The 25,413-nt window shown below is 45.4% G+C and overlaps 1 protein-coding gene across 3 annotated transcripts in view; it reads left to right on the top strand.

Annotated features, from left to right (window-relative positions):
* The window catches only part of RNF41 (ring finger protein 41), a 30,067-nt gene extending 5,175 nt beyond the window's left edge, over positions 1-24,892 (top strand). Inside the window, exons 1-6 of one of the 3 annotated variants that reach the window (XM_059403401.1) lie at positions 16,832-16,876; positions 19,554-19,665; positions 20,718-20,989; positions 21,742-21,877; positions 22,364-22,467; positions 23,525-24,892. In XM_059403401.1, the coding sequence (XP_059259384.1) occupies positions 20,841-20,989; positions 21,742-21,877; positions 22,364-22,467; positions 23,525-23,876 (741 nt within the window). In that variant the 5' untranslated portion in view covers positions 16,832-16,876; positions 19,554-19,665; positions 20,718-20,840 and the 3' untranslated portion in view covers positions 23,877-24,892. Of the gene's footprint in view, positions 1-16,763; positions 16,877-19,553; positions 19,666-20,717; positions 20,990-21,741; positions 21,878-22,363; positions 22,468-23,524 lie in introns of those variants that run through there. The other 2 variants (XM_059403399.1, XM_059403400.1) reach the window with 2 other exon arrangements.
* Positions 24,893-25,413: the final 521 nt, after the last annotated feature.

The raw sequence follows: 25,413 nt of genomic DNA, 5'->3' as shown, positions 1-25,413 counted from the left end.
TCGGGCTCTCTGCTCAGCAGGGAGCCCGATGCGGGACTCGATCCCAGGACCCTGGGATCATGACCTGAGCCGAAGGCAGCGGCTTAACCCACTGAGCCACCCAGGCGCCCTTTTTTTAAGATTTTATTTATTTATTTGACAGAGAGAGATCACAGGTAGGCATAGAGGCAGGCAGAGAGGAGGGGGGAAGCAGGTTCCCTGCTGAGCAGAGAGCCCAATGCAGGGCTCCATCCCAGGACCCTGAGATCATGACCTGGGCTGAAGGCAGAGGCTTAACCCACTGAGCCACCCAAGTGCCCCTAAAATTAAAATTTTTTTTAAAAAGACAAGGTGCATGGTTTGCACATATGTACACAGGTTTAAGAAACTGTGAATAAGGGAGGATAAATGTTTAGGTTCTTTTAGCAACGATCTGTTTTGAATTTCTGGCTCTCTTTAGGGGTAGACCAGAGAAAGCAACTTCAACAGCAAGGTAAAAGGGTATATAAAGGGTATATAAAGGGATCTGAGAAAGCCCTTGCATTTTATGGTAATAGTGACAAGGATTATATAGAGAGGATTATATAGAGAGACCCCAGTGTGACAGTAAGGAAATAAAATAATGTAATTACCTTGTTGAATTCTGGGCCTATAAAAGAAGGCTGGAAATGCAGTCTTCAGGTTGGGTTTGGGATGTTCAAATCAGGGAGGTTGGCAGAACAGCCTGAAGGGACACCTCAGTGCTCCTTAGTTCAGGTGAAACCTTCAGAAGGCCTTTTCTTCTATTCTACAACTCAAGGAAACTGCTTCCAGTGGTTATGGTCATTGCCTATGACTATTGAGGTCCCTAAAGTGTTAGTTTTATTAAAGCTTCCACCCCCAGGGCAGTGAGCAGTTGAGTTCTTGTGATGCCTCCCCCCCTTGGAATGATAACCTGCTCCTCTGACTGCCCCCTGGCAGTGTTGAGAGTCCCAGAGAATGGAAGGAATCGTCTAGGAGCCTAGCCCATCAGGTTGACTCTCTGCCTGGGGGCAGGGCAAGGCAGAGCAGAGAGCTGGCTTCCAAGGTTGTTTAAGACTTTTGTTTCCCATAGATGACAAATAGGGAATACCCTAATCAGATTATAAATCTAAATTTCCCCTTAATTCTTGAGGCGGCACCCCTGAAAGAATGCAATTGTGTAAGAGTAGATAAAACAGGAGAATCCCTACTGATAAAGGGGGTTTTGATTTAGAACAATGCCAGGGTGCCTGGCTGGCTCAGATGGAAGAGCATGTGACTCTTGATCTCTGGGTTGTAAGTTTGATCCCCCTCACTGGGTGTAGTGATTACTACAAATAAATAAATAAAACTAGAAAGAACAATGCCTAGCAAGTCTGTAGTTTTGTAAATGCTGACTTTATGGTGGGAACCTTCCAGCTCTTAACACTGACTAGTGGCTTCCCTCCCCCTCTGGCCATCCTTTTGCCAGGAGAGACAAATTCTCTGCTATTTATTTTGGGAAATGGGATCTCCTGAGGCCCCATTAAGGTAAGTTTCAGAATCTGTATTCCTCCTTAAGAAAATACTGTTAGCGTTGGTATATTGAAAGTGCAGGGGCGCCTATATGGCTCACTTGGTTGTGTCTGACTCTTGATTGCAGCTCATGTCTTGATCTTGGGGTCATGAATTCAAGCCCAATGATGGGCTCCATGGAGTCTATTGTAAAAGAAATGAATAAGGAGTGCAAATAAATAAGTAAATAAATTAAAAAAGTAAAGTACAGGGGCGCCTCACAGGCTCAGTCTGTAGATGATCTTGGGGTCATCTGCCTGCCACTCCTCCTGCTTGTGCTCTCCCACTGACAAATAAATAAAAAATAAATAAAGTAAAGTAAAATAAAGTAAAATGAAGGAAAGTGCAAGGCCTGCTTTTTTTTTTTTTTTTTTTTTTAAAGATTTTATTTATTTATTTGGCAGACAGAGATCAGAAGTAGGCAGAGAGGCAGGCAGAGACAGAGGAGGAGGCAGATTCCCTGCCGAGCAGAGCCTGATTCCATGCTGGGCTTGATCCCAGGACCCTGGGATTATGACCTGAGGCGAAGGCAGAGGCTTTAACCCACTGAGCCACCCAGGCGCCCCTCTAGGCCTGCTTTCTATATTGCCCCATAGCAGCAAGGGAGAAAAGGAAAATGTTATTTTAATTTTTGCCCTTTGCTCTAAGGATAACTGATTTTTTTTTAATTAAATCTTGCAGAAATAAATAACCTGATCAAAAGTAAAATCTTGGTGGGGCACCTGGCTGGCTCAGCTGGTAGAGCATGGAACACTTAAACTCATGGTCATGAGTTCAAGCCCCATGCTGGGTGTGGAGCCTATTAAAAAATAAAATAAAATAAAATTTTAAAAAACCAAGTAAAATTTTAGCGTCTAGATTTTTTAAAAGTTTATTTATTTGCAATAGAGAGCACAAGGGAGAGAGAGACCACACGAGCAGAGGGTAGGAGGGCAGAGGGAGAGGCAGAAGCAGGCTCCCTGGAAGCAGGTTCCGTGCTGAACAGGGAGTCTGGCACTGGGCTCCATCCCAGGATCCTGGGATCATGACCTGAGCCGAGGGCAGACGCTTAATGACTGAGCCACCCAGGCGCCCCTATTTATTTCTTTTAAAGATTTTCTTTTTTCTTTTTTTTTTTTTTTAAAGATTTTATTTATTTAACAGACAAATTGAGAGAGGGAACACAAGCAGGGTGAGGGAAGATGGAGAAGCAGGCACCCTGCTGAGCAGGGAGCAGGACATGGGGCTTGATCCCAGGACCCGGAGATCATGACCTTAGCCAAAGGCAGTTGCTCAACCAAGTGAGCCACTCAGGCGCCCCTAAAGATTTTATTTTATTTTTATTTTTCTAAAGACTTTATTTATTTATTTGACAGACAGAGAGATCACAAGTAGGCAGAGAGGCAGGCAGACAGAGAGAAGGAAGCAGGTTCCCTACTAAGCAGAGAGCCCAATGCGGGGCTCCATCCCAGGACCCCGGGATCATGACCTGAGCCAAAGGCAGAGGCTATAACCCACTGAGCCACCCAGGCTCCCCTAAAGATTTTATTTTTAAGTAATCTCTGAGCCAGGCACTCCCAATTTTTTTTTTAAGATTTTATTTAAAAATTTATTTTTAAATAAATTTTAAAAAATTAATTTATTTGAGAAAGCAAGAGATTGAACAGAGGGAGGAACAGAGAGAGGGGACAAACAGATTCTGCACTAAGTGCAGAACCTGATGCGGGGCTCAGCATCACGACCCAGAGAAGACCTGAGCCATAATCAGGAGTTGGATGCCTAACCAGCTGAGTCACCTAGGCGCCCCCAGGCACCTGTAATTTTTATTTTTTAAATTGTTCTTGTAAAAATGGGACCATACTATTCATACAACATGCCTTTTGCAGCTTGCATTTTTTCGAATTGAGAGGGAATTTAGTATGGTGGTTAAAAGCTTGGGCTCTGGAGCCAGTCTGCCTGGGTTTGAATCAGTCTCCACCAGTTGTGAGCTGTATGATTTTAGGCAAGCTTTTTAACCTTTGTGCATCTGTTACTCATCTGTAAAATGTGGGTAATGACAGTCCCAACCTCAGAGAGAAACTAACAGAGTAGTAAAAATTAGATGAGTTAATATACAAGAAATGCTTAGAATAGTGCTTAGCGTAGAGAAATGCTCTATAAATGTTGACTTCATTATTATTATTTTAACTTCATTATTATTTAATTAGGTAATTAAAATATGGTCATTATAGAAGAAGTAGGAAAAAAAAGAAGCAAAACTGAGTGAGGGGCGCTTGGGCAGCTCAATTGGTTAAGTGCCTGCCTTCGGCTCGGGTCATGATCCTGGGGTCCTGGGATTGAGCCCTGCGTTGGGCTCCCTGCTTGGTGGTGAGCCTGCTTCTCCTACTCCCTCTGCCTGCTTCTCTGCCTGCTTGTGCTCTCTCTCTCTGTCAAATAAAGGAATAAAATATTTAAAAACGAAACAAAAAACACTGAGTGAATTAAAAGTACCAAAAGCGGGGGCGCCTGGGTGGCTCAGTGGGTTAAAGGCCTCTGCCTTTGGCTCAGGTCATGATCCCAGGGTCCTGGGATCGAGCCCCGCATCGGGCTCTCTACTCAGCAGGGAGCCTTCTCCCCCCCCCCCTCCCTATCTGCCTCTGCCTACTTGTGATCTCCCTCTCTCTGTCAAATAAATAAATAAAATCTTTAAAAAAAAAAAAAAAAAAGTACCAAAAGCAGGGCACTTGGTGGCTCAGTCATTAAGTGTCTGCCTTCAGCTCAGGTCATGATCTGAGGCAGGGAGCCTGCTTCTCCCTCTGCTCCTCACCCTGCTTGTGCCCCCTCTCTCTGTCTAATAAATAAATTAAATAAATAAATGAAATCTTTTAAAATAAATAAATTAATTAAATAAAATCTTTTAAAAAAAAACAAAGGTACCAAAAGCAGGAGCTCCTGGCAGGCTCATTTGGTGGAGCTTGCAAGTGTTTTTTTTTGTTTGTTTTTTGTTTTTTAAGATTTTTTTTAATTTATTTGACAGAGAGAGATCACAAGTAGGCAGAGAGGCAGGCAGAGAGAGAGGAAGGGAAGCAGGCCCCCTGCTGAGCAGAGAGCCCGATTCGGGGGCTCGATCTCAGAACCCTGGGATCATGACCTGAGCTGAAGGCAGAGGCTTTAACCCACTGAGCCACCCAGGTGCCCCGGAAAGGTATCCATATTGGTCAGTCTGCATGTGGAGCTCTGGGTACCCTGTTTTAGAGGGACATAGACAGTCTAGAATGCTATGAGAGAAATGAGTCTGGGCTAGATAAATATTTTTCATCTGTGCTCTTGCCACATCCTTTACCTTTCCCAGGAGTGTCTAAGCATGGAGTGACTGACTCTTGGGTGCTGTGGAGAAGATTCCTTCCCTGGGTGTTAAACCACATGGTCTCTCAAAGTCCATTCTAACTCTAAAGGCAAACATAAGACTCTTAACCAGGTCCATGGGAGACGATTCCCAGTATGACCAAATTCTGTCCTCTTTTATTACTGTACTTCAAAAGTAAGAACATTCTGTATTTTTTATTCTCAAGTAATTTCTAAATTTAAAAAGTATATGTTTTTTTTTTTCCATAATGTGGAAGACTGTTTAAAGTTGAATTATGACTTTTAAAAAAATGTATACCTACTAAAGTTTTTGGTAACTAAAAGTAGAAAAAAAATATCCTTATCCTACACCCAAATAAAACCACTGGTAACATTTTGGTCATTCCTTCTGGTCTCTTTATGTATGGATTATTTATAAATATACGGTGTTCTTAAACAGCTCAATATTCAATTTTGTGTCCTTCTATATTTACCTTTCATTATTCTGTTGCGTATTCCTCATAAGCATCATTTAAAATAGATACATTATTCCATCAAATGGGCTTGCATTACCATAATCACTCAACTATACACTTTCCTGGTCATGTAAATGAATCAGGGATCATCTGATTTTTGTTTAAGGTTTACTGACATGATTTTTGAAAACCTATGTGGACTGTTTTTAGTACCATTCTTCTTTCCTGCTTCAGAGGTGTCCCTCTTCCTGTTGAACCTCATTCCAGGCCTCCTGCCTACCACTGGCACAGTGACTGGATTCTCTCCTGTCTTTGCCTTTCCTGCTTCACTAGCACTCTCCTCTCTTTATATCAGCATCCTGGGGCCTTTCTCATTGGAAGGAAACGACCCCCTCACAACCCACTTCCTCAAGCTCTTATCATCCTTAGGGTAGTACTCTTTCCCTTCCTTTGAAATCAAGCTTTGGGCAGGGTTCTCTGCATCCCTGCCTCTCTGCCTCCCGTCTTACTCACTTGGGACCACCTCTGTGAGCCACTACAGCTGCTCCTCATGGCGCCTCCCAGCTGCAGGCAGCCATGCTCTGCCCTGGTATCCGGTCCCACATCCCGGCCATTTTTTTTTTTTTTTTTTTTAATCAGACTTGACTGCAGCTTTTGACACTTCCCTTCCCTCCTCCAAGCACTCCACTTCCTTGATTTTTTTATTGTGGTAAAAAAACATGTAACGGGGCGCCTGGGTGGCTCAGTGGGTTAAAGCCTCTGCCTTCAGCTCAGATCACGATTCCAGAGTCTTGGGAATCAAGCCGCGCATCGGGCTCTCTGCTCAGCGGCAAGCCTGTTTCCCCCTCTTGCTCTCTCTGCCTGCCTCTCTGCCTACTTGTGATCTCCGTCAAATAAATAAATAAAGTCCTTTTTTTTTTTTTAAAGTAACATAAAATTAACCATCTTAACCATTTTTGAGTGTGTATTTCAGAATGTTAAGTATGTTCACGTGGTTGTGAAACATCTCCAGAACTTTTTTATCTTGCAGAATTGAAACTCTATACCCATTAAACAAAAAGTCCCCTTCTTCCAACTTCCTTGACTTTTACAAGGCTCTTCTCTCCAGGATTTTCTCTTATCTAATCAATCTTTCTCAGGTTTTTTTTGTTTTGTTTTGTTTTTTTAAGACTCTACCCATTTATTTATCTGAGAGAGAGAGCAAGTGCCTGTGAGCAGAGGTGGGGGTGCGATGGGGGGAGTTGGAGGGACAAGCAGACTCCCTGCTGAGCAGAGTTGAAGCCAGCTTGATCCCGACCTGAGCCCAAGTCAGGTGCTTAATCCACTGAGCCATTCAGGCCCTTCTCAGCCTTTTTTTTTTTTTTTTTTAATATTTTATTTATTTGCTTGACAGAAATCACAAGCAGGCAGAGAGGCAGGCAGAGAGAGAGGAGGAAGCAGGCTCCCTGTTGAGCAGAGAGCCAGATGCCAGGGCTTGATCCCAGGACTCTGGGATCATGACCTGAGCTGAAGGCAGAGGCTTTAACCCACTGAGCCACCCAGGTGCCCCCAACTCTCAGTCTTTTTTTGAGGTGTGGTGGGGGCAGGCTCTTTTTTTAGTTTGCTTTTAAATATTATCGTTAAAGTATCTCAGGCGGGGTGCCTGGGTGGCTCAGTGGGTTAAAGCCTCTGCCTTCGGCTCAGGTCATGATCCCAGGGTCCTGGGATCGAGTTCCACATTGGGCTCTCTGCTCAGCAGGGAGCCTGCTTCCCTTCCTCTCTCTCTCTGCCTGCCTCTCTGCCTCCTTATGATCTCTGTCTGTCAAATAAATAAATAAAATCTTAAAAAAAAAAAAGTATTCTCAGGCACCCTTGGTGGTGTCTAAATTGCGAAGGGCTTTCCAGAAGATTATATAGCTAGAAAAATAAATAGTAGGCACACTATTCAACCAACCCAGCTGTTCCTCCTCCAGGTATCTGTTCTAGGAGAGAGATTTGATCTTGTGTTCCAATAAAATCACATTACCAGGATGTTAATTGCAACATGTTTTTTTCCAGGGGAAAAATGGCAACAAGGCAACTGAAGTCCTGGGGCGAATGGCAAAATATATTGTAATCAAGGTTTAGACTGTAGATTGGGGAAAAAAAATTAAGATTTATTTATTTACTTTCAGAGCATGAGTGAGAGGGGCAGAGGAAGAGGTAGAGAGAATCTCAAGCATACTCTGCTGACTGCAGAGCCTGACATGGGTCTTCATTATAGGACCCTCAGATTAGGACATGAGTCCAAACCAAGAGTGGACACTTAACTGACTGTGCTATGCAGGTGCCCCTAGAAATTGTTATCACTAGAACATAAAACTACATGAGAGCAGGGATTTTGTCTGTCTTGTCCATACAAGAATCTGTGTATGACAGAGAAGGCACATTGAAAGAACGAGTGTACACCCAGCAATGGATGGGGGAGAGGAAAGTGGGAAGAAAGGCTAATAATTATATTCTCTGAGTCTTTTATTTTTTGAAGATTTTATTTATTTATTTGACAGAGATCACAAGTAGGCAGAGAGGCAGGCAGAGAGAGAGGAAGGGAAGCAGGCTCCCCACTGAGCAGAGAGCCCAAAGCGGGGCTCAATGCAGGACCCTGGAACCCTGGGACCATGACCTGAGCCAAAGGCAGAGGCTTTAACCCACTGAGCCACCCAGGCGCCCCTCTCTGAGTCTTTTAAAATGGGAATGTAGTCATATATTACTTGTGGAAAAAAGAAGTCTAAGAAACAAAGCAGAGTGGAGCACCTGGGTGGCTCAGTCGGTTAAACAGCTGCCTTCAACTTAGGTCATGATCCCGGAGTCCTGGAATTGAGTCTCTTGTGAAGCCCCTTGTCAGGTGCATTGCTCAGCAGGTAATCTGATTCTCCCTCTGCCCCTCTCCCTACTTGTGTTCTCTTGCTCTGTTTATCAAATAAATAAATAAAATCTTTTAAAAATATAAAGATGAATTGGGACGCCTGGGTGGCTCAGTTGGTTAAGCAGCTGCCTTTGGCTCAGGTCATGATCCCAGGGTCCTGGGATCGAGTCCCGCATCGGGCTCCTTGCTCGGCAGGGAGCCTGCTTCTCCCTCTGCCTCTGCCTGCCTCTCTGTCTGCCTGTGCTCACTCACTCTCTCTCCCTCTGTCTCTGACAAATAAATAAATAAAATCTTTTAAAAAAATAAATAAAAATATAAAAATTAATTAAAAAAAATAAAGAATCAGTGCTGTCCAGCGTTCTGTATTCTTCAGACCCACTCTCATTTTCTTTCTTTCTTTTTTTTTTTTTTTTAGATTTTATTTATTTGTTTGAGAGAGAGAGAAAAAACAAATGGAAGAGAAGGAGAGGGAGAAGCAGACTCCCTGCTGAGCAGGGAGCCTGACCTGGGTTTCTATCCCAGGACCCTGGGATCATAAACTGAGTCAAACGCAGACGCCCAACCGACTGAGGCATCTAGGCACTGCCCCCTACCCTGAACACTCATTTTCTGCTTTTATTCTGTGTAATTTCCCTGTGTGGCCTTTCAGAATTCCTAATGTCTGCTACCCCCTTCAGAATTTGTACTTGGTACCCTAAACTCTACATGTCCAAAATTAGTATCATTATCTTTCCTCCCTAATCCTGATCTTTTTCTTGAAATTCTTTTTTTTTTTTTTTTTTTTTAAAGATTTTATTTATTTATTTGACAGACAGAGATCACAAGTAGGCAGAGAGGCAGGCAGAGAGAGAGGGAGGGAAGCAGGCTCCCTGCTGAGCAGAGAGCCCGATGTGGGACTCGATCCCAGGACCCTGAGATCATGACCTGAGCCGAAGGCAGCGGCTTAACCCACTGAGCCACCCAGGTGCCCCTTTCTTGAAATTCTTATTGTGGTAAATAATTACTTCCTAAACCAATATAGATTGTTTCTCTTAAATGCCTTGGTTTGAGGCTTTATACTTTTTTTGATCTGAATTTTTATAACCTCCTAAAGAGGTCTCGTTTCCCCTTATCTTCCCTACCCCCTACTTTTTCTACACAGTTGCCAGAATTATCTGAATGAAACAGAAAATCGATCACATCAGTTTCTTTTTTAAATCATGTCAGTTTCTTAACCCTTCAGGATTCAAAAAATCTCCTCAAAAGATTTCTTATTAATTACAAAGGAGTGAAATAGTAACTCTACAGTAGAGAACCTTGCCAGCAACACTTAACCAGAGTTAGTTTCCCTAGGAAAGGTGCAAATCAACATGTACTCCTGATACGTTAAGATTACAGTCTGACTTTTGTGGCATTTTTGCCCAATTTGAAACCTGAATTTAATCATGAGGAAACATCAGACAAACCCACACTGAAAGACCTTCTCATTATACTGGCTGTATTCTTAAAAAATTCAGGGTGGGGCACCTGGGTGGCTCACTGGGTGGAGCCTCTGCTTTTGGCTCAGGTAGTGATCCCAGGGTCATGGGATTAAGCCCTGTGTTGGGCTCCACAGGTAGCCCGCTTCTCCCTTTTCCTCTACCTGCTGCTCCCCCTGCTTGAGCACTCTCTCTGTCAAATAGATAAATCTTTAAAACATAAACTTTTTAAAAAAAATCAAGATCATGAAAGACCCAAAAGTGTTAATAATTTCTTCAGATTAAAAGAATTTAAAGGGGCACCTGGGTTAAGCCTCTCCTCAGCTCAGGTCAAGATCTCAGGGTCCTGGGATCGAGTGCCGCATTGGGTTCTCTGCCTAGCAGGAAGCCTGCTTCCCCCTCTCTCTCTGCCTGCCTCTCTGGCTACTTGTGACCTCTCTTTCAGTCAAATAAATAAATAAATAAAAATTTTAAAAGATTTTATTTATTTATTGGACAGAGATTACAAGTAGGCAGAGAGGCAGGCAGAGAGAGAGAGGGGGAAGCAGGCTCCCAGCCAAGCAGAGAGCGCGATATGGGGGCTCGATCGCAGGGCACTGGAATCGTGACCTGAGCTGAAGGCAGAGGCTTTAACCCACTGAGCCACCCAGGTGCCCCTAAAAAAAAAAAAAATAGGGGCGCCAGGGTGACTCAGTGGGTTAAAGCCACTGCCTTCAGCTCAGGTCATGATCTCAGGGTCCTAGGATGGAGCCCCTCATTGGGGGGAGGCTCTGCTCAGTGGGGAGCCTGGTTCCCCACTCTCTCTACTTGCCTCTCTGCCCACTTATGATCTCTGTCTGTCAAGTAAATAAAATCTTTAAATAAATAAATAAAGGGGCTCCTGGGTGGCTCAGTCAGTTGAGTGTCTGACTCTTGATTTCGGCTCAGGTCATGATTTCTGGGTCAGGATCATGAGATTGAGCCCTGCATAAGAGTCCATGCTCAGTGAGGAGTCCGGTTGATATTCTCTCCCTCTGCCCCTCTCCCCTGTTTCCACATGCGCTCTCTCAAGTAAATAAAATCTTAAAATAAGTTGAAAGAAGCTTGGCAACTCAGTGCAATACATAGTCTTGAATGTTCTTTTGCTGAAAGAGGTTATTGTGACAAGTGGCAAAATTGGAAGAGGTTTTGTAAATAACAGTATCCTGTCAATGTTAATATCCTGATTTCTCTAATTTTACTATCATATAAGAATTTTGTTGTGGTGGTTTTTTTGTTTTTGTTTTTTTAAAGATCTTATTTATTTGACAGGGCAGAGGGAGAGAGCAAGCACAAGCAGGGGGAGCGGCAGGCAGAGGGAGAGAAGCAGGCTCCCCATTGAGCAAGGAGCTCAATGTGGGACTCAGTCCTAGGACTCTGGGATCATGACCCAAGGTGAAGGCAGACAGATGCTTAACCGACTGAGCCATCCAGGCACCCCAGAGAGTGTTCTTTTTAGGAAATACACAGTAAAAAAGTTCAGGGATAAAGGCATCCAGGGGGCGCCTGGGTGGCTCAGTGGGTTAGGCCTCTGCCTTCGGCTTGGGTCATGATCCCGGGATCCTGGGATTGATCCCCTCATCCGGCTCTCTGCTCAGCAGGTAGCCTGTTTCCTTTCCTCTCTTTCTGCCTGCCTCTCTGCCTACTTGTGATCTCTGTCTGTCAAATAAATAAAATCTTTAAAAAAAAAAAAAAAGGCATCCAGGATATAATTTACTCTCAAGCAGCTCAGAAAATTTTTTATCTATTCATGTATATCAAGAGGGATTATAAAAGATGCGGTAAAATGTTAACATTTACGGAATCTAGATGAAAGGTATATGGGTTCTTTTTACTATTTGTAGAACTTTTCAGGAAGTCTGAAATTGTCAAAATAAAAGTTGGGTGGTTTTGTTTTGTTTTTTTTTTTTAAAGGTTGTGGTTATTTGAAAATAATGTGAGCAAGAATGAGAGAGAGCACAAGCAGGGCAGAGGGCTGGTGGGAGAGAGAGAAGTAGACTCTCCGCTGAGCAGAGAGCTCCACAAGGGACTCAATCCCAGGTCCCTGGGATCATGACCTGAGCCAAAGGCAGATGCTTTACCAACTAAGCCACCCAGGCACCAAAAAGAAAAGATTAAAACATATAAATATATGTCAACAAAGGAAATCCTTCAGGTACCTCCCATAGCTTTCAGGTTAATTCTAAGTCTGGTGAAATGTCCCAGGGCCTTCAGTGCTTGGCTCCTGCCCGCCTCTCTGCACTTCTTTCAGCATATCTCTGCACAAACCTTTAGCGACTTCTTGCTTCATGCTATTTTATCTACCTAGAAGACCCATGCCCTGCTCCATGATGCTAGCTCATTTTTTAAACTAGTGGTTCTCAACCACGAGTGATTTAGTTCCCCAGGGGATATATGCCAATGTCTAGAGACATTTTGGGTGTCGTGATTCGAGGATTACTACCAACTTCAAGAGGGTGGAATCCAGGGATGCTGCTAAACATTGTTCAGTGCACAGGCGAGCCCCCTACAACAAGGAACTTTCTAGCCCAAATGCCTCTAGTGCTATAGTTGTGAACCCTTGTTCTAGACATATTTTGAGAGACATTTCTGGGACGTCTTTCTGACCATCCCTAGTCTGATCTCGAACTCCCTTTTTTTTTTTTTTTAAATTCAAGTTAGTTAACATATAGTGTAGTATTGGTTTCAGAAGTAGAATTTGGTGATGATCACTTACATATAACACCCAGTGCTCCTCATATCATGTGCCCTCCTTAATGCCATCACCCAGTTATCCCATCTCCTGCCCACCTCCCAGCAACCCTCAGCTTGTTTTCTGTAGTTAAGAGTCACGTATGGTTTGCCTTTTCCCTCTTTTTTTTATCTTTATTTTTCCTTCCCTTCCCTTATGCTCATCTGCTTGGTTTCTTAAATTCCACATGTGAGTGAAATCATGAGATATTTGTCTTTCTCTGACTGACTTATTTTGCTTAGCATGATACACTCTAGTTTGATCCACATAATTGCAGATGGCAAGTTTTCATTCTTTTCGATGGTAGAACTCCCTCTTTGTTCCTCTAGTATCTTGTGCTTTCTCCTCCTCTTCACTTACCTCACAGCGACTAGGTTTTATTAGGCTTATTGATGTATAGATAGTACTCAGTAAATGTCTATTAAGTGAATACTATGTAGATTGTTTTACAGTATGGTTTTTGGCTAAACAGGTTTAAGATTAAAGAAAAACATTGCTCTTAATTTATCCTTCCCTGTCCGACTTCTGATATTAATATGCTATTTCTTTGCTATTGTAGAAGCCAGGATTCTTCTGGCTGTAAGGTAGAGAAACCCAACTCAAAGTAACATAAACAAGAAGAGGATACTACGATGTTTCACAGAAACCAAAGACAGGAAGGCCTTGGGAACAAACTAGGTACTTGAAGCCTCAGGACTCTTTCCAGCTCTTATCTGAGCCTTTCTCACGGTCTCTGTTCCAAGCTGTTCTTTCCATCTGTAGATTTTTGTCTTCCTCAGTCCATATGACAACCAGAGAAAGACTAACTTAATTTTCTTAGAGTTCAGCTCAAATAAATTCTCAGGGATAGGCTCCATTGGCCCCACTTGGATAGGGTAACCCTTTGTCCAGTCAGCTGTAGCTTGGGGGGGAGTGCTACGTAGCACTAAGGCTCCACCAGAGCCAGACAGATGAGAGAGGAGCACAAGCCCCGGAGTGTGGCTGCAGGGGCACCAGTGCCATGGGGCCCACTGCAGCTCCTAGTAATTGCAGTACACAGACCAAAGACACCATGGGCTACCCTTGCTCTCTTACCTCCATCCTCGTTCAGTTCAGTGAGGTGCGACAGGGAGACTCACAGGGACCTTGGTTCTGGGTTTTACATTTTATTGTGTTAGGTCTTCAGTATCACTGTTTATGTACTCATCCTGATCCATCACTGTAGATTCAAGAGAATTATATCCTTTGCTTCCATTTTTTTCCCTATCATGTTGGCCTTGGAACGGATCAGAGGTCTGAGGGGAAACACGTACATGGTAGGTACCCTCTCCCCACCCCATTTTATATGTGATATAGTCTGGCCAAGGTGGTAGACAGTGACAGTTTCAGAGGGGTTGTTTATAAGCTTTAGGCCCTAAAAAAGGAGGAACAAGTGTATAGAGAAATGGCAGTGATAGAGGTCAATATAAATGAAGCAGTGTCATGGGGTGTCATTGTTCCTGTATAAAATGGATAGAGGGATTTCTTGTACCCATTAGGCTTGTTAGCCGTTACTGAATTTTTTTTGTTTTGCTGGGTTTGGCTTGGGTTTTTTTTGTTCGGTTGTTTTTTGTTTTTTAAGTAATTCTACACCCACTGTGGGGCTCATACTCAACAACCCTGAGATCAGCAATCGCATACTCTACCAACTGAACAGGCCAGGTGTCCCCAGCATTTTTCTCAGTTGAAAGAGATAAAAACCCAGCTCAAACTAGCCTACACAGAATAGGGAATTTGTTGGCTCATGTAACTGTGTTCAAAAGGTGATTGTGGCTTCAGGCATGGGGGAATGCAGGACCTCAAATGATCTCATCTGAATTCTCTCAGCTCTCCTTGCTTGCTTGCTTGCTTGCTTCTCTTAAGATTTTATTTTTCATTTGACAGAGAGAGGGAGAGGACAAGCAGGAGAAGTGGGAGAGGGAGAAGCAGGCTCCCCACTGAGCAGGGAGCCCCACGTGGGGCCCAATCCAAGGACATTGGGATCATGACCTGAGCTGAAGACAGACACTTAACCGACTGAACCACCCAGGCGCCGCTCAGCTCTGCTTTCTTCATTATTGCCTTCATTCTATAAACAGACCCTCCTCATTAATGGCAGAAATGATCTCTGACCACTCTGGGTTATACATTCTACCAGCTATGCAATCCTCAGGGAAAGACACCCTTGAGAGCTCCACAGAAGTGCCAGGCATCACTCTCACTGTCCACAAGGAGGATCCACAAGGAGGCAGGCTGTGATTCCTAAATGAAAACCGGTTCTATTTACAGAAAATGGGATGTTAGGTGAAATAGGAGATTATATGCTCTCACTGCTGGAAGCTCCTACTGAAAGCAGCATATGAATGCACCAAACATTTTAGTGACATGTAAGAACTCTGCTTGGTGCTACATTGGACGTAGAACCTAAGTTTCAGCTCTTAAGGAATTTTTATTTTTAGTTACTTGTTTGTTTGTTTTTAAGTTTTAATTTTATTCATTTTAAATAATCTCTACACCCAACGTGGGGCTCAGACTCATGACCCTGAGAACAAGAGTCACGTGCTCTGAGGCAGCCAGGTGCCCCTGCTCTTAAGGAATTTTTAATCAAGTAGTAGAAATTAAACATGCATATAAATAGTGATTACTATTGTATGTTGAGTGTCTGCTATGGGCCAGTAGGCACTTTGCTAAATGTGTTTGTTTTGTTAAGATTTATTTATATATTTTAAAGAGAGCATGTGCTGCTGGAGGTTGGGGCAAAGGGAAAAAGGGAAGAAGAGAAGCAGATTTCCTCCCGAGCTTAGAGGCCACCGCAAGGCTTGATCTCATGACCCGAGACAACGACCTGAACTGAAATCAAGAGTTGGGCCCTCACATGACTGAGCCAACCAAGTGGCCCTAAATGTTTTATATACATCATCTCTTTGTGGATAACTCTGTGAAAGTCACTTCTGTTATTATTTATACCCATTTTATCTATTTAAAAAAATAAATAGACTTAGGGAGTTCATATAGCCTGCCCAAGGTCACATGCCTAGTGAATAGCAACCGATTAATCCAGTCACTTGACTCAATCCAGTGCTGTACTTCAGTTTGCACTGACCTCGTGAGGTCTTTCTGCATCCCGTTCTTTTTGCCCTTTTGAGTCAGACAGTGTGATTCTAAATTGCCGAGAACCCTCTTATTTTGTCTTTTCTAGGACATCACAACTGATGGCTGGTCTGTGGTGTGGCTGTCCTTGTATTAGGTGCTCATCCTCAATGCAGCTAGCCCACCAGTTGGAAATCCACAGTAGGGTTTCAGTCACCGTTCAGTGACTTCTTTGGGTTTAACCCTTAGAAAGCCTGAAGAAGAGGCACGGCAGCCTCCCTGATCTTTGAATCCTTGCTCTCCTAAACCTCCCTTCTTTATCTTCATCACCACCACCTAACTTCAGACTATCTCTGTCTCTCTCCTGCCTACACGTTGTTCCTGTTTCCAGTCTCACCCGTGTTGACAGAGTGAGGAGTACTTTCATTGCATCATTCCTTTGAAGTCTTTCAGTGGTTTCCCATAGCCTTCAGGATAAAGCCCAAACTCCTTACGTAAGACTTCTCGTGGCCTGACCCTTGCTTGCCTCTCTAGCCTTGTATCTAGACACTCCCTCCTTTGGATCCTTCAGAGCAGCCATTTTCTGAATGCCGTTTTCTGAACCACTCAGAGTTCCCTGAATCCATCATATGTCCTCTTACTTCTGGGCTTTGGAATGTGCAATTTCATGTTCTTACAGCCTTAATGCTAATACCCTTAACTGCCCCCATCCCCAACACCTAGCTACTCTTGCTTGTCCTTTGATGACACCTGCTCCCATAAAACTTCCCAAAATCACCCTTTCCTTCTAGCTGGGGTTAGGTATCCACGTTTTTTGCCCTTATAATGCCCTGTCAAGGCATTTGTCATTTCATATTTTAAATGTATGCTTATTTATTATCTTCTCCCGTTAGATTAAGTTTCTTTTTTTTTTTTTTTTAAAGATTTTATTTATTTATTTGACAGACAGAGATCACAAGTAGTCGGAGAGGCAGGCAGAGAGAGAGAGGGAAGCAGGCTCCCTGCTGAGCAGAGAGCCCGATGCGGGGCTCGATCCCAGGACCCTGAGATCATGACCTGAGCCGAAGGCAGCGGCTTAACCCACTGAGCCACCCAGGTGCCCCTAGATTAAGTTTCTTGAATCAGATTTCACCCCCCCCCAAATGACTGGCACATAGTAGGTGCTCAGTAAATAATTGTTGAACAAATGAATGGATCTTGACAGTAAGTGCAAATTGGCACACGTTTCTGGCTTCTTTTGAACTGGCTTTCCCCCCCCCCCTTGCTCCTTCCAGGTCCTGGGTTTCAGTGATGAGACATGGGGTATGATGTAACCCGTTTCCAGGGGGATGTTGACGAAGACCTTATCTGTCCTATTTGCAGTGGGGTCTTGGAGGAGCCAGTCCAGGTGAGTTGGTCTGATGGCAGTTTTGATGGGGGCCCTAGACAGTGGCGCTAATAGAAAATATAGGCGATGGGACCAATGGGGAAGGCACTGTGTTCTGGCTCCCCTCCCCTGACCCCCTGGACAGCCACACGGACAGAGACTAGAGGTTTGGTACAGAGAAGCAGTGACGGCTATGAAAGGAACAGGACCTTCCAGAGTCTGTCTAGAGGCAGATGCCACAGAAGTCCAGTGCTCCAGATTTTTCCGAGGCCGGACTGAGATTTTTCCACTTGTACATTGGTCAGAAATTTTTTTCTGTCTTCTGACAGTAGCTCAGGAACTTCCTTTCCTCTGCCGGGGCTCTGACTAGGTTCCATCTTCCTAGCTATGAGTGAACTTCTGGATTTTCCCCAGTTCTCTCTCAAGATAATGTCATGTTTCACTTAATCAGCCGGTTTGCCTGCAGGCCTTTTCAGCCTACTTACTAAGTAACAGGGAGTGGGAACTGTATGTATTGTCCTATTTTCTTCCTGGGATTTATTAGAAAAACCAATTTTTGATGCAGCCTTATACTCTGCATTTTGATATGAAAGCTGCCCCCTTCACTAGGTCATTTCTCTACAAGCCTTGCCAGACCAGAGTCTGTCTTCCCGGGGCAAGTATGAGGAGAAACTCCTGATTAACAGGCAAGTATAATGAGGGAGATGAATCCTTAGCAGTAGTATTCATGGATGTCATCCTGCATGGTTCTTATTGGCCGCCTTCTGTAAATACCAATTAATCCTCTGCCACTCCTGGCTAGCTAGACCTAATCCCATTCTCCAAACCAGGACACTAGTCAGTGAGGTCTCATGGCCCTTCCCCCACTCACTGCTTATACAGCTCCCAGGGGCTCCACTTGATCCTTTGGGTTTATTCTTACTCCAGTTTTCAACCACCCAAAGGAGCGCAGATGCCCAAGTTGACTGAAAATCAGACTGCATTCCAGTGGCCGCTAGCCCTGGACCTATTCCCTGCCTAGGTCTTTGTGGCCTACTGCCATTAGAAGCAGATTGGCTGGATATGTAGCAAGTTCTTCTGGTGGTGTCAAGAGGTCATGGGCTGTGTCAGTTTCTTCCCTCCCCTGGCACTGTCCTTTGAGGTTAGTCACGTGGGGAGAAGTCAGTGTTGGTTCGTGACATTCTAAATCAGGAGCCACACCCACTCCCCCACCTCTGCCTTCTGAGGAGCAGGTCAGGCAGACCTCAGGATGCCGGGTCAGCAGCCACATACCAAGGGTAGAAGGCACGTGCTAGGAATGCTGATTTCCCTACATCTTTTTTTTTTTTTTTTTTTTTAAGTAATTTCTACCGCCATTATGGGGCTGAAACTCACAACCCTGAGATCAAGAGTTGTACTCTCCTCTGAGCCAGGCAGTTCCCCCACCTCCAACATATTCATTTATTTATTTATTTATTTATTTATTTGAAGATTATTTATTTATTTATTTGACAGAGAGGGAGATCACAAGTAGGCAGAGAGGCAGGCAGAGAGAGAGAGAGAGGAGGAAGCAGGCTCCCTGCTGAGCAGAGAGCCCGATGCGGGACTCGATCCCAGGACCCTGAGATCATGACCTGAGCCGAAGGCAGCGGCTTAACCCACTGAGCCACCCAGGTGCCCATATTTATTTAATTTTTGAATAGGCAGTAAAGTCAACAGTTCAGAAATCAAAACAGTATAAAAAGGCATACACTCCCCGTCCTCGTCCCAGCCCATGTAATCCCTACCGCCCTGACAGTTAACTCTTTGTATTAGTTTATTTGTCCAACTTTTCTTACACAGAACATAGCACATTCTGTATATTTTTGTAGGGGTGGCAGGATTCGATGGGCTGGTCATGAGGGACGTGACAGTTGGGATGAGATCTGAATAATAAGGGGACATTCATGCTGAAATTTAGAGGAAGAGCATTTCAGGCAAAGAGGAGCAGCAAAAGTGAAGATCCTAGGGCAGAAGTGATCTGGATGTAAACAAAGCATAGAAAGGAGGCCAGAATGGCCTGAACACAGTGCTGGGAGCGTGGTGTGAGGTGAGGAGAGGTCAGAGGCACAGGGCCAGATCCAGCAGAATTTTATAGGTCCCGAGTGGGAGTTTGGATTTATTTTAAGCACAATGAGAAACCATTGTAAAGTTTTAAGCAGGGGAGTATAAGATCTAGTTTTCATTTTGAGGTGATCACTCTGACTGATGAAGGTAGCCTGAATTACAAAACGCTAGGTAGAAAGAAGTAGGGAGGCCAACCAGAAGACATACTTAATAATGAAGGTGAGAGATGATAGCTTGAACTGGGTTAGAGGCAGGACAGATGGGGGAAAGTGGACAAATATAGGGGGTTTTTTTTTGGAGATAAGGTCTATAAAGATTTTGAAAAGACTCAGATATGTCTTTGAGTGAAAAATAAAAATCTACTGACAGTTGGATTAGTGACATTGAGAATGAGTTCTTCCCCCCCCCAAGATGTTATTTTGACAGAGGGGGAGAGAGAGAACACACAAGGCAAGGGGTGGGGGCAGCAGGCAGAAGGAGAGGGAGAAGCAGGGTCCCCGCTAAGTGGAGTGTCCTATATGGGCCTTGATCCCAGGACCCGGGGATCATGACCTGAGCCAAAAGCAGACACTTTTTTTTTTTTTTTTAACGATTTTATTTATTTTTTTGACAGACAGAGATCACAAGTAGGCAGAGAGGCAGGCAGAGAGGAGGAAGCAGGCTCCCCGCTGAGCAGAGAGCCCGATGCAGGGCTCGATCCCCGGATCCTAGGAACATGACCTGAGGTAAAGGCAGAGGCTCCAACCCATTGAGCCACCCAGGTGCCCCCAAAAGCAGACACTTAACTGACTGAGCCACCCAGGTGCCCTGAGAATGACTTCTTCCAAGGTCTTTCTACGTTTCCAGTCTTTGGTGTCTGTGAGCATCTTGAAGGCAAAACCTGTCTTTTGTGAGACAGGTTTTGCCTTCAAGATGTCTTTTGTATCTTAAGCACCTAGCAGAGTATTTGGGACATGGCATGGCCATTTATTCATCAACTACTAAGTGCCTGCTGTGTTTGTCCCATGCAGATGGTGTCTCCACAGAAGCCTGGGAATCCTCTAACTTTGAGGGATTAATTTCAGAGTTTATCTGAGTTATCAAGAAAGTAAGCTGAAATACGATCTTTATGAGACTGAAAAGAATGTAATTCTGTGAGAAAATGACCCTATTTTGGAGGCTAGTCCTTCCCATTAGGATTCAGGGCAATGCCTCAGATCAACCCTCACAAGATAGGAACTTGGGCCCCTACAGAGAGGACTCGTAACCTCGCACCAGGAGTTCCAGTCTTTTGTTTTGTTTTGCTTTGCTTTCTTACATTGTATTTCTGCACTAAATCTCTTCCCTGTCCTCTCCACACATCCTTCCAGACCCATATCAAATTATGTCCTCTACCATAAATACCTGCCCTGACTGACCTAGCCTAGAAAGATCTCATCCTCCTCTGGACTTTGGCAGTTACTGTGTATGCAATCCAGTCGGCAATTAATAATCAACTGCCTCATGTCATCTCTCCTATTGTCCTGGAATATTATTTATACCTCTTATTGTTATATAACTTTGTACTTGTTTGTCTTATGTCACAATCCATTTGGAATCCTGAGCACAGGAAATCTGTCTGAAGCCTGTCCTACACAGTGCCTTGACTATGGCACATCTGTACTTTGCTGTGCCCCCCCGGGGACCCGTGGTCCTGGCAGCTGCTCAGGAGCTTGAGTGGCTTTGTGGACTTATCATACTCAGGCTCTTAACTCCGGCTAATTCTCTTGTGCCCCTTTTGCCCTGCTCTTCCTTCTAGGCACCTCATTGTGAGCATGCCTTCTGCAATGCCTGCATCACCCAATGGTTCTCTCAGCAGCAGACGTGTCCGGTGGACCGTAGCGTTGTGACGGTCGCCCACCTGCGCCCAGTACCTCGGATCATGCGGAACATGTTGTCAAAGCTGCAGATCGCCTGCGACAACGCTGTGTTTGGCTGTAGTGCTGTTGTCCGGCTTGACAACCTCATGTCTCACCTCAGTGACTGTGAGCACAACCCCAAACGGCCTGTGACCTGTGAGCAGGGCTGCGGGTGAGATTGCTTCCCTTCCTCTGCCCCACACAGTTAAGGGCCTTCCGGTTTATGACCTCCCCCCCCCCCGCCACCAACCACACTCCCCATCCCCACTCGCCGTCTCCAGATCCCCTGCCCACCAGCTCAGGAGGTCTCCTCTGAATGTACGCAAGGAGTGTCCTTGGCCTCCCTGGCTCCCTGCCCCAAGATCTCACCTCCGTGATGCTTTTCCAACTATGATCTTTGCGCTCTTGCTTTATATAAAGGGAAGGAGGCAACAATTCCCAGTCGGTGTGCTAATAATAAGGACTGATTTCCTTTATTCTTCCCTGTCAGCCCGGTACCCCCTTTCTCTTTTTCAGATTGACTGCTCTAATTTCTAGGCTTCTCATATTTCCTCCTGCCCTGTTTTTGTTTTTGTTTTCCCTTTCTTTGGGGTGTGAAGTATTTGATTAAATGCTGCTAGCTGAGGCCGTGAATCTAGAGCTTCTCAGGAGGAATGAGTGTACCGGCAGAATCTGTAGGAAGATAGGAGAGCCATGTGGTAGATAAAGCACTGTCTTAGAAAGGGAAAGAGGCCCAGAAGAAGTAGAGAGCAAAGGAGTACGGGGTGGGAACGGGGAGCAGAGCTGGGGAAAAGGAAGCGAAGGGAATGAGAGGGAGGCCTGCATATTCGAAATCTGGGCTAGGAGAAAGCCCTCTCATCAATTTCCTGCCTTTGTCTACACGTCCCATTGAATGCTCCCGTTCTGCTTTTCTCTGGGTGGCAGGCTGGAGATGCCCAAAGATGAGCTGCCAAATCACAACTGCATTAAGCACCTGCGCTCCGTGGTGCAGCAGCAGCAGACGCGCATCGCAGAGCTGGAGAAGACCTCAGCCGAGCACAAACACCAGCTGGCCGAGCAGGTGGGCTCCAGAGAACATAGGCATGAGCCTGTCCCTAATATGCAGATAAGTGCGTAAAACAGATATGTAACAGATAGGTATGTGTGTGTGCGCACACACGCATGCATGCCATGCACATGTGCTGGTAACTGGGGGTGAGGTGCGCCCCTGTGAGCATGCAGGTCTGCACAGGTGTGTGTGCATCCAGGGAAGGGGATACTCTGCCTGTGGCCTGGGAGGGAATCAGCCTGGAGCTCTTCTCCCTTTCCTTCATCCCATCAGTGTCATTCATTCACCTAACATTTATTACATGCCTCCTCTAAGAAGGCACCCTGCTAAGCACCAGGGATAGAGCAGTGAATGAGACCGTCACATCTCCATCTTCATGAAGTTTCCAGGTCTTGGTGTTCTTCAGATCCCTCAGTCACCCTCCTTCTAAGACACACTTCTGTCTTTGATTTGTTGTCTGCGCTAACCATCATCTCTGACTCTTCTTCGCTCCCACAGAAGCGAGATATCCAGCTGCTAAAGGCATACATGCGAGCTATCCGCAGCGTCAACCCCAACCTGCAGAACTTGGAGGAGACAATTGAATACAACGAGATCCTAGAGTGAGTGTCACTCAGGATGCGGAGTCATTTGCTCCATGTCCTTGCACCCAGCCCTGAATGGAGGAGGAGCAGGGGAGTGGCAGAAGTAGGGTAATAAGATGGCTGGGTGGGGCCACCTCTTTTCAGACACTGGGATGAAGGACAGGAACAGAGAAGAGGATAACTTTCAGCCCACTAGAGAATCTCTCATATTCTTTTTTTTGGGGGGGGGGGGGTTGTTTTATTTATTTATTTTTTTAAAGATTTTATTTATTTATTTGACAGACAGAGATCACAAGTAGGCAGAGAGGCAGGCAGAGAGAGAGAGAGAGAGGGAAGCAGGCTTCCTGCGGAGCAGAGAGCCCGATGCGGGGCTCGATCCCAGGACCCTGAGATCATGACCCGAGCCGAAGGCAGCGGCTCAACCCACTGAGCCACCCAGGCGCCCCTCTCTCATATTCTTTTGGATGGATGGAAGGGAGAGCTTACCCAAGGATGCAGTCCATCCAGATTTTAGCGAGTACCTGCAGGTACCAAGCCCTGCATTAAAGGCTGTGGAGGGCTAGGAGGGCCACGAAGAAAGAGATAGTGTCACTGTCATCAGGTAGCTTACAATCCAAAGAGAGCGAATGCAAATCCAGGAGAGTGATCCAAAGCGCAGCATACACAAAGTCTAAAATCCCTTGCAGTGCTGGAGTCCTGTAAATTCTAGGTGTGAATCAATAACTGTCATGCAAATAGCGCCACGTGGGGCACAGGAACTGGGGCTTCAATCAGTACCCATTTATTGAACACTTAGTTTGTGCCAGGCGCCGTAAGTGCTAAGTATTGGGATTTTTAGAAAAATGACAAACTCTTCAGTTGTAGAGTTTAATCTGGTGAGTGAGTGACAAGTAGTGACTCACATGGGACCAACCAGGGGAAGATGTAGAGTTTCTGAACCAGTGATGGAAAAAGGAAAATGGAAGATCAGGGTTAGGCCGAGTGCAGAGCGGGTGGTCCTTCCTATTAGGAGAGAAAGCCTAGTGCAGAGAAGGGGAATGAGCTGGAGTGACCGTCTCCCACCCTGTCCATACAGGTGGGTGAACTCCCTGCAGCCCGCAAGAGTGACCCGCTGGGGAGGGATGATCTCGACCCCAGATGCTGTACTCCAGGCTGTAATCAAGCGCTCCCTGGTGGAGAGTGGCTGTCCCGCCTCTATCGTCAACGAGCTGATTGAAAATGCCCACGAGCGGAGCTGGCCGCAGGGTCTGGCCACCCTAGAGACAAGGCAGATGAACCGGCGCTACTATGAGAACTATGTGGCCAAGCGCATCCCTGGCAAGCAGGCTGTCGTCGTGATGGCCTGTGAGAACCAGCACATGGGTGACGACATGGTGCAGGAGCCGGGCCTTGTCATGATCTTTGCGCATGGCGTGGAAGAGATATAGGAGATCTCCATGGGCTAGCAGGAAGAGATGGAGACCAGAAGACCCATCACTCCAGCAGCCGGCCTCTGAGTCCTCCCTCCTATCCACAGTATAGTGGCCTACATGTGGGCCGCACCGTTTCCCTGTTCTTCTGGCACTGAAGGGCCCAGGGCATTCTGCTCAGCCTTTCAGGTGGGAAACCCAGATTTCTTCCTTTTGCTTAATTTCTTCCCCTAAGATGTCTGTAAATTTTTAGTCAGTTTGGGAAAAGTCCCCACCTCTATATCTCTTTTCCTGCCCAGGGTCCCTGGTTCTAGATATTTTTAGAAAGCACAAAGAATTCCTTTTCTCTAGAGGATCAGGGCAGAGTGAGGACTACCTGATCGTTCCCCCTCCTCCAAAACCAGGGAATCGGAGCGGGCAGGCCTGTTGACACTAAACAGCATGAGAGGGCAGCTCTGGGGAGCAGACATCCCGAAGAAATGGTAAGGGTGGAATCGAAACCCTAGAAATATGCAGTAAGGCCAGTAACCGGCCCTGAGACCAGGAACTGATGACCCTTACGGGAAGACTGGACCTCTGTGCTAAGCAATACCCTGTCCAGCCCACTTGCCGGGCGCAGGCTCCTGCTGGTTCTGCAGGTGTGCAGGCTGGGATGCCGGAATTTTCCAGATGAGCTCTGCTTTCCTACGTTTTCTCAATGTTAGGGAATGACAAGGTTGGGGGTAGGGGATTAGTCTGTTGGGGTGGATGTGCCCAGCAAGCAGCAGCTCTCTGGCTTTTGCTGAAATCAGGTAGGCACTTCCTACTTGATAATAGTTCCATTGGACCCCTCTCTAGCCCTGTGATTCTAACCAGTTATTTTGATAATTCCTTAGTTCGTATTTCCTTCCCTCCCTTTTATTTTTTTTAAAGAATGGCCTGGTTATGGCTACCCCACTTTTCCAGCCCAGCCACATTGTTGGCAATCTAATTTATTTACTTTTTTTTTTAAAGAAAGGAAAAAGAAAAAAAAATTAACAAAGCTTAAAACTTTCTTTTTGATGTTCCTATTTTGGGGATTCTGGATAGGGTGGGCCAGGGGTGGGGGATCTGTTTTATATTTTTCCTTTTCAGCACAACCTTTGGCTTTAATATAGGAAGCGCCAAGGGAGTCCTCGGCTGAACCTGTCTGCCCCAACCCTCCATAACCCCATCTGAGACAAGGCGCTTCCTCTATTCCAGTGATGGGTACGACAGTCCAGCATCGATGCCTGTGCCCTCTGGAGAACTTTGCTCCCAGCCCTTCCATGGGTCTCCTTGCTAAACTCTGTATTTATAGAGTATTAATTTTGAAGACATTCCTACCCCCCCACCCCCGGTTTCCTTGGAGATCCAGAACTGGGTTCTAAGCTGCGCCAGGCAAGATGGGAAAGACGTGATGTCTCTTTGCCTCTGAGTACAGGCTGTGCTCTGGCTTCGCCCATGTCCTCTAAGGACTTTAGCTCCATCTTTGGCTACCTGGACATTCCTTAATCCCTAGGGTGGCTGGTAGAGGAAGAGAAAGGAAGGGATAGAG

The sequence above is a fragment of the Mustela nigripes genome, chromosome 6 (genome assembly GCF_022355385.1).
Source record: "Mustela nigripes isolate SB6536 chromosome 6, MUSNIG.SB6536, whole genome shotgun sequence".
Lineage (NCBI taxonomy): Eukaryota > Metazoa > Chordata > Mammalia > Carnivora > Mustelidae > Mustela > Mustela nigripes.
The sequence above is the reverse complement of the archived record's forward strand: the minus strand, read 5'-3'. Positions and strand labels throughout refer to the sequence as shown.